The sequence below is a fragment of the Dermacentor variabilis genome, chromosome 5 (genome assembly GCF_050947875.1).
Source record: "Dermacentor variabilis isolate Ectoservices chromosome 5, ASM5094787v1, whole genome shotgun sequence".
Taxonomy (NCBI): Eukaryota; Metazoa; Arthropoda; class Arachnida; order Ixodida; family Ixodidae; genus Dermacentor; species Dermacentor variabilis.
Genome location: NC_134572.1, coordinates 201,996,881 through 202,009,210, shown reverse-complemented (window position 1 = coordinate 202,009,210; position 12,330 = coordinate 201,996,881). Strand labels below are relative to the sequence as shown.

Below are 12,330 nucleotides of genomic sequence, written 5' to 3'. Positions count from 1 at the left end.
CAGCTGGTAACTGTCAGCTGCCAGCCTCAAGGCCCAGCATACCACTCGAGGTGATGCCTCGACGGGAACTGCCTTGTCAGGCCCCAGCAGCTCCAACAGCGGCTTGTGGTGCGTGACCGCCTCGAACTTCCAGCCCTACAGATACTCGTAGAAACGTTCGACACCGAACATGAGGGCCAGGCCTTCCTTGCCCAGCTGGCTGTAGCATTGCCCTGCAGCATGAAGCCGACGAGAAGCAAACGACACAGGGCATTCCTGGCCATCCTTGTCCCAGTGCACCAGGACGTCTCTCACGCCGCACAGCAACGCATCTACGGTACGGATGACAGGCTTGGTAGGATCGAAGTGCACCAGGACTGGAGCCTTGGCGATTAGCTCCTTGCTGCGCTGGAAGGCCCAGTCCTGCTCCTTCTTCCAGACCCATTGCTGATCATCTCGAAGCAGACGATGTAGCAGCTGTAGACGCTCCGACATGTTCGGCAGGAAACTCCTGTAGAAGTTGATGAGGCCAAGGTAGCTCTGAAGCTCCTTTTTGTTCCGGGGCTTGGGTGCCTTGAGCACAGCATCAACTTTGCGGGGAGCCGGGGCTAGGCCAGCCTGGGAAATGATATGTCCCAAGTACTCAACACTGGGGGCCAGGAAAATGCACTTTTCCAGCTTGAGCTTGAGGCTGGCATCCTGCAGTCGTGCCAGGACGTTGTGTAGGTTCTGCAGGTGGTCCCCGACGTCTCTGCCAGTAACTAGGATGTTGTCCACGTACACCATCACATGCCTCATGCCCCTGAAGAGGTTGTCTATCTCCCTCTGAAATATGGCTGGGGCTGAGGCCATACAAAACAGTAAGCGCGTGTATTGAAAGAGCCCCAAAATTGTCAATATTGTGACATACTTCCAGGAGGCATCCCGGAGCACCAGCTGCTGGTAAGCATCTCTGAGGCCAAGCTTGGTAAACTTCTGTCCAACGGACAACGCTGACCAGAAATCTATTCGGGGCAGCAGGTACTTCTCGACGGTAGCGAAGGGGTTGATGGTAACCTTGAAATCCCCACAGATCCTGACACTGCCGTCTCGCTTGAGGACTGGTACGATGGGAGCGGCCTATTCAGATGTGTTGACGGGCACTAGGATGCCCTCTCGCTGCAACTGTTGCAGCTCCTTGGTGACCACATCCTTCAGGGCGAACAGCAGTAGGCGAGGCTTGAAAAAACATGGCCGGGCTCCCTCAGGTACATAGATGCCAGCCGTCATGCCAGCAATGGTGCCCACCTCTGGCTGGAACAGGGACTTCAACTCGGTTAGGAGGCTGGGGACATCTTTCAGCACATGCAGGCTGGCTTCCTGGTACACCGGCAGACGAACGCACAGTGCATGAATCCAGTTTCGTCCCAGCAGCGTCGGCGACAACCCCTCGGTTAAGTAAAGGGGAAGGGTTGCGTGCCTGTCGCCAAAGCGAACACTGCCCTGTGCCTGACCCTGGACCTGGAAGAGCTGTCCTGAGTAGCTGCGCAGCATCACGGCCGCAGCCTCAACGGACACGCCGGGGAAAGCACGCTTTAAGAGTTTCCCGGCCATTACTGACACGCTGGCCCGTGTTCAACTCCATGGAAATGGGGTGCCCACAGACTTCGACTGTCAGCATGTACGGCGGCACAGAAGACGGATAGGATAGGCTAGGATACACTTTATTGCTGTAATTTAGAGAGTCATTCAGCAGTCAGACCGAGTACTTCCATCTTCTTCTTGCCGATGGTGACTCCCGTCTTGCAGAGTTGGCGCCCCTATTCCAGGGCACCACTGAGCGTGGCTGCTCATTGGGCGTGGTGTACCAGCCCCCGTTGGAGGCATGGGTTGCCGCTGGAGAGAATACTCTGCCACAGCTCCGCACTCGGATTTTCTATATCGTGGAATGTTTTCTTTTTGCTGCATTGCCACGTGATATGATAAAGGGCGGGTTTTGTGCCACACCATGCGCATATGTCCTTGTATTGGTTTGGGAACATTTTGCTTAGTATGTGTAGATTCGGGAAAGTTCCTGTTTGCAGCTTCCGCCAGCAAACTGCCTCTTGTTGATTAAGCATGTTATGGGGCGGGGAGTATTTGATCCTCGTTCCTCTATGATAATTTAGTATTTCGGAGTACGTCGGGATCACCGTCATGAAGTCCTCGGGGTCTTCATTTAGGTCCGCTCGGTTAGTACACTCGCGAGCGGTCCTATCAGCCCTCTTGTTGCCCTCAATTTGAGTGTGTCCCAGTATCTAGAAAATGTTGTGTCTAACTCATCTTTCGTGTTGGCCAGCGCAGAGGAAGATTTGGAGTGCCTTTTGGCCAATTCTGCCATTGATGTAGTTACGGCATGCTTCCTTAGAATCCGTTAATATTGTAAGGGATATGCTTGTGCGGTAACCCTTCGCGGCCGCTAGAGCAACCAGCCATTTCTTCTCCCTCAATTACCGTACAGTCCCATGTCGACGCGCAAGTGATCTCCTTTAGTACGAGCCAATTGCTGTCGCGACAACTTTTCGCTTTTTTGTTCCTCGTTTCCATGGATACACTGCGGCGTCCGTATATACCATGCTCGCCTTGGTTGCTAGATATTTCTCTACATATTTTGCCCTAGCATTCCGCCTGGCTGCGCGTAGGTTTGGGTCCATGTTTCTTGGCAAGGACCCTACCCTGATGGTGCTGCAGTACTCATCTGGTAGGTTTGCCATTCTCTGTTCTTCCCTTTCTAGTTCTTGATGTTAAAGCCTTTTTAGAAGCTTCCTGCCCGTGGTAGTCTGCTGGAGTCCGAGTATCTGCGACCCTAACTGTGCTTCTTTGAGCTCCACAAACGTGCTATGGAGTCCGAGGGCTAACAGCTTCTCTGTCGAGGTGTTAGCCAGCAGATGAAGATGGAACAAAGCCTGTTTGCCACATGTCGAAATTCGGCGGGTCCTCGGCCACGATGTGGAGCCTGGTTGCGGAAGAACTCAAGCCTGCTGCCGCACGCCCTCGCCGCGTACCCTTGCGATGGCTAGCCTGGCCACGGGCTTGTGTGGTACCTGGGCTTGAACCAGACTGCTGCTGCTGCTGTTTGCTATTCGTCCTCCCCCTTCGGCATACCCGTGCCAGGTGCCCAGTTCTCCCGCATGTGAAGCATAGTGCTTGAGAGAACTGGCACTTAGGGGGAGTGGCACCACCACAGTGACCGCATGTACTGGCCTTTGTCGCCAACTTGTTGACCGCCGATACCGCCGACGGTGAGCCAGTCACACTGGCAATCCCGCCGGCATCCTTGGCGGCAGCTTCCATTGCCAACACTGCCTTAACAGCGTCTTCCAGTGAGGGGTCGGGAAGCTCCAGGAGTCGCATAGCAAAGTTGTTGATACCGCAGGTGAAACGGTCCCGGAGCAGCGAGTCCAGTTGGTCCCCGAAAACGCAGGCACTCGCTAACCCTCATAGCGCAGCAACGAACTGCCCGAGGGTCTCTCCTTTCCGGCGGCTCCGGTTGTTGAAGCGGAAATGCTCCATTAGTGTGGACGGTGCTGGGTAGAAATGCGAGCGCAATAGGACGAGCACTATGGCGTGGCTGGCTTGAGAAGGTCGAGCAGGAGACTGAAGATGCGGGTCCCGCAGCTGGCCAGGAACATGTCCTGCTGTTTGACCTCGGGTGTGTTGTTTGCCTGGAAGAACATGTGGACTTCTTCCTCGTAAACTGGCCAGGCATGTACTCCATCTTCCTCGAACGGCTCGAACCTTCCGTACAACAGCATAGCGGCAGCAATGGGGGACCGCCACGAGCTGCGGTCCCCCGTTGCTGATTGTTCCACGCCGCCGAAAGGGGCGGCGTAGAACCATCTGTGGGTACTCGTCGCCAGTGTCACGATCCGCCCGGGTTCGTGAACAAGGGAGGTCTCGAGGCACCCTCCGTTAGACAGACACTGCAGCGTGGTGGTGATGAACGATGACTGACCCCGAGCAGCTATGCTCATAGGAGTTTATCGCTGCGGTTACCAATGTTGCCTACTGAGCCTCGCGGGCCAACAAACACTATGCCCGAGGGGGCGTCACATGCTTGTTACACAAAGAAAATTAGTGTTTGTAGGCTTCAGATGCGTCTCTTGAACACACAGCAACTTTGGATTGTGTTTGTGTAGTAGTTATATAATGTTGTCGAGGTTATGAAGAAGTCCTCTGACATTTCTGACCTTGAAAGTCGTCCAGATGGATCTTTTAGGTTTGCCAGCCAGCAAAGAGAATGGTGATCGCTGACTGCACGGAATGGCCTGCCGTAGAGGTATGGTCGGAACTTGCTGATGGCCCATATGACAGCCAAACACTCCTTTTCTGTCGCAGAGTAATTTGTTTCAGCTTTCGAGAGAGTGCGGCTAGCATACGCTATGACTTTCTCTTCCCCATTTTGCCACTGAACTAAAACCATGCCGAGACTGAGATTGCTTGCATCTGTGTGGACTTCTGTGTCCGCTGTCTCGTCGAAGTGGACGAGGATCGGTGGGGCTTGCTATCGTTCCTTTAGTTCATTGAACGCAACCTCTTGTTCAGTATGCCACATGAAGGGCACAACTTCTTTAGTAAGTTTCGTCAGAGGTCCGGCAATTTTCGAGAAGTTTCCTACAAATCGCCTGTAATAAGCACACAGCCCAAAAATTGCCGTACCGTCTTCTTGTTTGTAGGCTTTGGAAATCTTGCAACGGCAGCAGTCTTGTCGGGATCCGAACCAGTACCTTGCGAGCTAATTACGTGACCCAGGAAACGAAGTTCTTGGAATCCAAACTGGCACTTTTCCGGTTTAATGGTTAGGCCTGCCGAGCAGATGGCTTGAAGCACTAAACGCAGCCTCTGGACATGCTGGTCAAATGTTGCGGAAAATACCACTACATCGTCTAGGTAAACTAAGCATGACTGCCATTTAAGACCCGAGAGGACACTGTCCATCATGCGCTGGAATGTCGCTGGCACACAGCAGAGGCCGAATGGAAGCGCTTTGAACTCATACAGGCCGTCTGGGGTTACGAAAGCAGTTTTTTCATGGTCTCTTTCATCTACTTCAATTTGTCAATATCCGCTCTTGAGATCTAATGAAGAGAAATATTTTGCATTTCGTAGGCGATCCAACGTGTCATCAATGCGGGGAAGGGGGTATACATCCCACCTGGTCACACTGTTCAATATCCGGTAATCAACACAGAATCTCAATGTATTGTCCTTCTTTCTCACAAGGACTACGGGCGACACCCATGGGCTGTTTGATGGCTGAATCACATCATCCTCAAGCATCTCTTGCACCTGACTCTTTATGATCTCTCGTTCAACCGGTGACACTCGGTACGGATGTTGGTATACCGGCCTGGTCGCTTCGTCTGTTATTACACGGTGTTTAACAATTGGTGTGCGCCGTACCTTTGACGAGGTGGAGAAACATTCTGTGAATTCATTTATAAGGTCTTCCATCATTTCTTTCTGGGCTGGCGTCAGACTTTGGTTGATCGCAACTGATGTTACGGCGTCATGCATAGTTTGGACAGCAGGAGGCCTTGACGCTAAGCTACATACATCTGTGACCGCAGTAGCGCTGTGCAGGAAGGCGATGGCTGTGTTCTTTGTGACGTGCTGAAATTCACTTCCGAAGTTTGTCAGCAATACATCAGCACACCCATCGCGTAGTTGAACAATTCCTCATGCTACGCAAATACCTTTTTTCAACAGTAGCTCGACGTTGGCCTCCGCTATACCTTCCGAGTCGTCGAATGCTTCATTTCTTACGCGAACCAGCATGCTGCATCGTGGTGGCACGGTTATGTCATCGTCGGTAACCCGCAAGGCAACGTGTTCTAGCTCCTCCGACTCTTGCATGTCTATAGCCTGCTTCGTAGAAAATGACACGCTAGAATTCTGCAGGTTGATTATGGCACCATTTGTCAGGAGAAAGTCCATTCCGAGTATTACATCCTTCAAACATTCTGGTAGCATGACAAAATCAGCGACGTAAGAAAAACCCCGAAATCTGATTCTCGCTGTACATCTACCCAGGGGCGTAATGAGGTGCCCGCCAGCCGTACATATCTGCGGTCCACTCCATGGCATCAAAACTTTTTTCAATTCCTTGGTGAGTGCATATCTTACGACAGAATAATTGGCACCTGTGTCGACTAATGCACTCAATTCATGACCGTCTATTGTAATGCGCAAGTCTGAAGAAATTCTCTGTTCACTTATCTTATTCATCCGCTTCTGTTCATCGCGGCTGCTCGGTAAACTTGACGGAGGATCTTGGCTTTTTAGAACGTCAGCGGTCTCGCCTCCACAGGTCGCTCGCTTCAGTTTTCCGGACGTGGGCTCAGTGAATGACGCCTTGGAGAAATCGAGGATGGCCGTGGACTTGGTGATCGGTAGCGTGCAGACGTTGATGATCGGGACTGGTGTGGGTATCTAGCAGCCGGATACTGTTGTCGGGTCAAGTAGTCCTGAATTTCGATGGGTCTTTCGCCATTACGGGGACAAGGCACATTTATCGTAAAGCCGTGAAGACCTGCTCGGCGATGTGGGCACATTCTGTAAAGGTGTCCAGCTTCCCTGCAGTGGAAACAGAGTGGCGTCCGGTCGGGTGCACGCCACACGTCACTTTTTCGTGGCCTCAGTTCTGCTAGAAGGGGTCCACTGCGCAGAGCCGGCTGGCGGCTGCTGAGGGTCGCGAATGCAGAACTATGCCCGGTCGGTTGACATAACACATCAGCGTACGTAGGCACGCGACGTACGGGTGGTGGTTGGTCATCATGAACAGGCGGTTCCTCACGTCCTCGCTGCAGAATGGCGCGGCGAACTTCATCTCGAATGACGGCGGCGAGAGTTGAAACTGTCGGCATGGCTTCTGGTAGCTGCAGCTTTCGAAGCTCCTCCTTTACGATTGATCTCAGCAGTTCCCTTAGTGCTTCGGTGTTACTGCCTGGGCCTGCTGACAGGATATCGACCGGTGCGCTGGTGACATCTCGATTGTAGTGATGGGCACGCTGCTGCAGCGCCTTCTCTATGGTCGTCGCTTCGGTGCGAAACTCAGCAACACTGTGTGGTGGGTTGCGGACGAGTCCTGCAAACAGCTCCTGCTTAAAGCCACGCATCAGATGGCGTAATTTTTTCTCTTCAGCCATGTTTGGATCCGCATGCGTGAAGAGACGGGACATGTCCTTGTAGAGCGTGCTCTGCCTTCTCTCGCCGATCGGTGCTGGCATACGTGGCAAGCAGCTGTCGCCGAAATTCTTCCCATGAAGATAGGGCCGCTTCATGATTGACATACCATGTCCTCGCTGACTCTCCTAAAGCAAAGTACACGTTGCGAAGCTTCCGTGTCTCGTCCCAGCCGTTGAAATCTGCCACTCGCTCGAAGTGCTCAAAACAGTCTTCCACATCTTCGAACGTATCGCTGTGAAAAGACTCGGGCGTGCGTGGTGGGTACACGATGAGCTGGGACCATGCCACTGGGCTGGTCATGGTCACACCGTCACTGGTAACTGTTGCCTGCACTGCTGCAGCAACAGGAAGCAGTCCGAACTCGGGTGGGTCGCCTCGGATGCGGCGGCTTGTGCGTTGGTGTACTGGAGTCAGTTCCCTGGGTTCCAATCGCTGAGGGTCGGGGCTCCTTTCTCTTACAAACTGGGACTTCCAATTATACCCTGCACCTCCACCAGAAATGTAGCACTCTTCAATGAAGCACACTAAACACACTGGTTTATTGTGGGCGAACTTGTGCTCGGAAACTCAATATTAAGCATTCACACACTTTAAAAGAAGAGTTAACAGAAGCCTATTCCACAGTCAACCACGTCTCTCCGCCGAACGCACTTTTCACGCGCCCCGAAGGCCAAGAGCCACGCCGTGGACGGCAGACTCGGGCGCTGCCGTGAGCGCGTGCACGGGAGACACGCACTGTATCGCCATGCACGAGGCGTTGCTGGCGCTCTTGTAATGGTGATGCGACGAGTAATGGGTTTTAGCGATGAGACGCTTGGAAAAGTGCCTCACGAGAGTGCCCGTAACTGGCATGTGGAGAGCTCTCTGCGGCAGTATTTGTGTCTCTATGATGACAAATGTGTTTGTGCTGTGTGTTTAAGGGACGAAGGTTAGCTCACAGGCTCTTTCTAGGTTGTGTGATGCGAGGTCTTTTTTTTTTTTATGCGAAGCATATTACTAGAGCTCAACCCAGCTCCTCAGGCGCGGCGGTGTTGCCTTCAAGGCTGACCATGTGACACCGTGACGTCACGACAGAGGAGAAACGGGGCTCCAACTCGCGCCGTCGCGGCGGTATATAAGCAGCTGCGCTTGTTTCTAGGTGGCTTTGGCTCAACTCTTGCAAGATGGGCTGGGTGGGAATCGAACCAGGGTCTCCGGAGTGTGAGACGGAGACGCTACCACTGAGCCACGAGTATGATGCTTCAAAGCGGTACAAAAGCGCCTCTAGTGAATGCGGTGTTGCCTGAGAAACGAGCTGTTTCTAAGGCTCAGGCGTGCATCGCTTGCTCAGGCGCACATTTCGTTGCCGCGCCGAACGCTGCGTTGCTCGACGCTCACCGCGTCCAAAGCGGGGCGCGTAGTCGCTGCGCCGTAGCCCATTGTCTTACACCCCTTGGCGGGTCGACGGGAACGCTGTCGCGTTCCACTCTTGAAGGCGAAGCAGAGTAACGCATGAGTTGTTTCTTCATCTAGCCGAACCAAATATAGCCAAGCAACAGCAGTTCACCAGGCTAAACAGTGGTTCAACAACTAAAATAAAGGCTAGTATGCTCCGCATCCTGGGCTTAACCTTAGCTAAGCCACAGCCGATTTTTTTTTTTTGACCAATCGCAAGAGACACGCCACTCCTTAAGTGCTGGCGGCGCCGTCTGGGTGTTTGTTATGTCCATCGCCTCAGGCGAAGCACTGGAAACGCACACTTCCGAGCGATGCAGCATGTGTTTACTCTTAGAACAAGAATGTATGCTCTAGCTTTCTACAATAAATATATTTTGGAAAGAAATTATGACTCCAACTGATGCCTTCGTCATCATTAGCATCCTTATCTTGCCAAGTGTGTGCATTTAAAACCAGATTCCTCAATGTGTGGTTCACTTTATTTTTGACAATGAGCACGAGAAATCCAGTCGTGTTGATAAAAAGATATATGGGTACAATCTGTGGTGCTTAATTGCTTGCTTGTTGTGTTTCAAACAGAATAGCATGGCCCGATGTTCTGTTGCGTAGTGGCCAAAACAAATGCTGGCACTATCCTGGCTTATGTGGTAATGTAAAACTTTTTAATGGAACCTTACTCATGGTGTCAAGTTCTACATGAAAAGCAAGCATAGTTAAAAATTGGATAATCTTGGACAGTTGTGAATAATGTTAAATGCCTTTTCATTATTGGTAATGATCTGCACAACTTCAATAGAGTTGAAGATTATTAAAATTCTAAATCGGGACACTGGAGTGCCGGGAGGACGAAGGCGGACACAAACAAGTGCTTGTACATGTCTTATTTCTTCATTCTTCTAGTGCTTTAGTTTTCAAATTATGAAAAAATGATTAACTACCAACTAGTCCCACTGGCCATTTTACTGTAACATTAAAAAGATGTACATGCTGGAGATAACAATGATGAGATGAGCTGTGCAGAGTGCCAAGGAAATGTTGTCGTTGGAATAACTACACACAAGAAGAAATCAATGCCACAGCTCAAGAGAAGAGACTAGGCTAGTTTGTTACTTTGACCAGGCATCAGCAAAAGGGGAATGAAGTTCAATGAGAGAACAAGGGTAGTCTGATACAATGTGGAGAGAAAGGTCTCGAACGCTGAGACACCACTAGGGCCATGCCTTTGACCAACCAATAAATGACAATCAGTTAATCACTGAGTTTTTTTCATGCCTGAACCAGTATATGTAATGAATGCCCCAGCATGTCTTATGATTGATGGATTGACGCGCTGCCTGCATGTGCAGATAGTTCATGTGTTTTTTGCCTTTCATTAAATTCGTGTAGCGCTTTGTGTTCCTCTTATGTTTAGCATGCCTACAATGTGAGGCAACACCATCTTCTGTTGCCTTACATTGCTGACCAGGTGAGCTGATATCAATGGGTGTCGCGCAGTTGGCGCTCGACCATCCAAGACTCTGATGCTTTAGATTTGATATAATAAAACCAACATGGGTTTTCTTTGCAACAACTCGCTACATGAAAAGTGAGCAGCACATACACAATTACACTAACTTAAAAAATGCAAAATGACCAATAAAAATGTAACCAGCCAAAAACCACTGGATTTGTTTAATCATCTGCTCAAATAGATTCACAGAGCAGAGTGTAACGCTATCAGGTATTAATGCATTTCATTGCATGACTGTCGACAGGAAACATGAACAATTATTTTATTGGAGCATGATTAATAAAGTAGCAAGGCATAGAAATTACACATTGTTAAATGTGACAAATTTTGTCCTTGAGCGCACACCAGGTCTGTGTACATTAAATACAGTATACTTGTCTTTTCCCTTTCATTTGTATTTATGCTTCAAAAGTACTAGTTCTACGGCTGTTCTTTTGAAGAGAGAGTGTAAAACGGATTAAAGAAATTTTGCGATCTGCCAAATTCTTCGATTTCAGTGTGTACAGTTGGCAATAAAAATAACTGAATGCAATGCTGATCGTAATAAAAACTGGTAATAATGTCCGCCAATCATGAGCTCCTGTTGTAATCGGGACTGTAGAAGAAAAAGAACGAGCGAAGTGTGTACATCAACGTGCGTGCATGTGTGTTTTCAAACACACTTGGTTTTAATGTTGCTTTTCACGTGACCACATCGTTTAGGCAAGAGAGAGGCTCTAGAATAAAAAAACAGGCACCGACCGTGGTGCAGAAATTATTAACAACTTGGCGTTTAGGGAGACGAGAGAGCAAGACTCATCGCCTTGCAGAAGGCCGACTCGTTCATTACGCTCTTTGAGTGCACAGAAGAGGCCGTGAGGTTCCGCAGTCACAAATCAGTCTGATGAGAAAAGAACCGACCGATAAACATGTTGAGCGGATCGACTAAGTAGACTCGACCTGTTGCGAATCTTTTTGCTACTGGTAAACCAGATCTGGTGAATACTATGCTGAGACGTGGGACATTGTTGTGGCACATACCTCATCGTCTCGGTGGTACATCAAGCTCCGGAACAACGGATGCCGAGTCCCGAGATCACCTTTCTGCGGAAGTACCCCTAGTCAAACGATGTCATCAATGCACTTATATAGAAGCAACGTTTTGCATCTCGATAACAAGATGTACAATGCCCTTCGGCAATTTACAATGGCTAATGCATTGCCAGCAGATACCACAGCCAAAGCAGTTAAAGAAAGTCACGCTCGCTTGCTCTTGTACACATAGAAGCGTACAATACAACTGGTACAATGCCGAACGGCTGAACGCAGCTAGTAACGCTGTGCGCTTGACAACGGCGTTGTCGATGTTTATCGTCACGCGCACACGAAAAGAGTCCCTCATACCTCGGTAGCGGAGCAGTGCACTGACAAGAATGCGAAGACACAAAGGAATACACGACACTCGCTGCAATCGCAACAATTTTATTTCAGGACACATACTTCATATTTATATGCCTGCAGAATCCTCAGACTCCAAAAATAATTGCGAGTGCAGCGAGCGTCGTGTATTCTTGTGTGTCTTCATGTCCTTTTAAGAGCGCTGCTTCACGAGCTTCACTACCATGGTATGATGATTAATCAAGAAGTAGTCCAACTAGCCCAACGTTTTAGTGTTATTGATACAAAACCTGATACGCGTGTAGCTGCAGCAGTAGTATGGTCGTCACAGGATTTCTTTAAATGCACCCTTAACGATTTGACGATTTCGTACAGACGTACCGAGTCGTTAGAGTAGGTCACGATGGAAGAATGCTTTAGGCATAGAGTTTCTCACTACATTACCTAGAGGGAAATCTGGCGCTGCTGCGCTGTGGTATGCATGGGAATGCCGGTATATTGTGACTTAGGATTGGCATCGTTCTCGGAGATGCAGGACACCTTGAAGATGCGCTTGGCAAGCACCGTTCCGTCTGTCACAATGATTCATTTTCTACTAAAGCAGCACGGGAAATGCTGTTTTGATTTTATTATTACGCAAAAACGTTTTTTTTTAACTATGAGAACTTGTTATTGCGTGTACGATTATATAATCCGTAAAAAATATCAGCGGGCCGCTAAAGTTGGAGGACAGACGACAAGGTTCGCGATCGCTTTGAAGCAGTTTGTCGTCTGTTCTTGCTTTTCTTCACTTGGTCATGCATTTTAGGTGAGTAAAGATG

At 49.8% G+C, this 12,330-nt stretch overlaps 1 protein-coding gene across 1 annotated transcript in view; it reads right to left on the bottom strand.

Moving 5' to 3' along the window:
• Positions 1 to 11,909, bottom strand: part of LOC142583441 (nuclear factor related to kappa-B-binding protein) — a 588,296-nt gene extending 576,387 nt beyond the window's left edge. The window contains exons 1-2 of the mRNA XM_075693910.1: positions 11,891 to 11,909; positions 11,153 to 11,215 (exon numbers count right to left, since the gene is read on the bottom strand). Coding sequence (XP_075550025.1) covers positions 11,153 to 11,173 — 21 coding nt within the window. The 5' untranslated portion in view covers positions 11,174 to 11,215; positions 11,891 to 11,909. The remainder of the gene's footprint in view (positions 1 to 11,152; positions 11,216 to 11,890) is intronic.
• Positions 11,910 to 12,330: the final 421 nt, after the last annotated feature.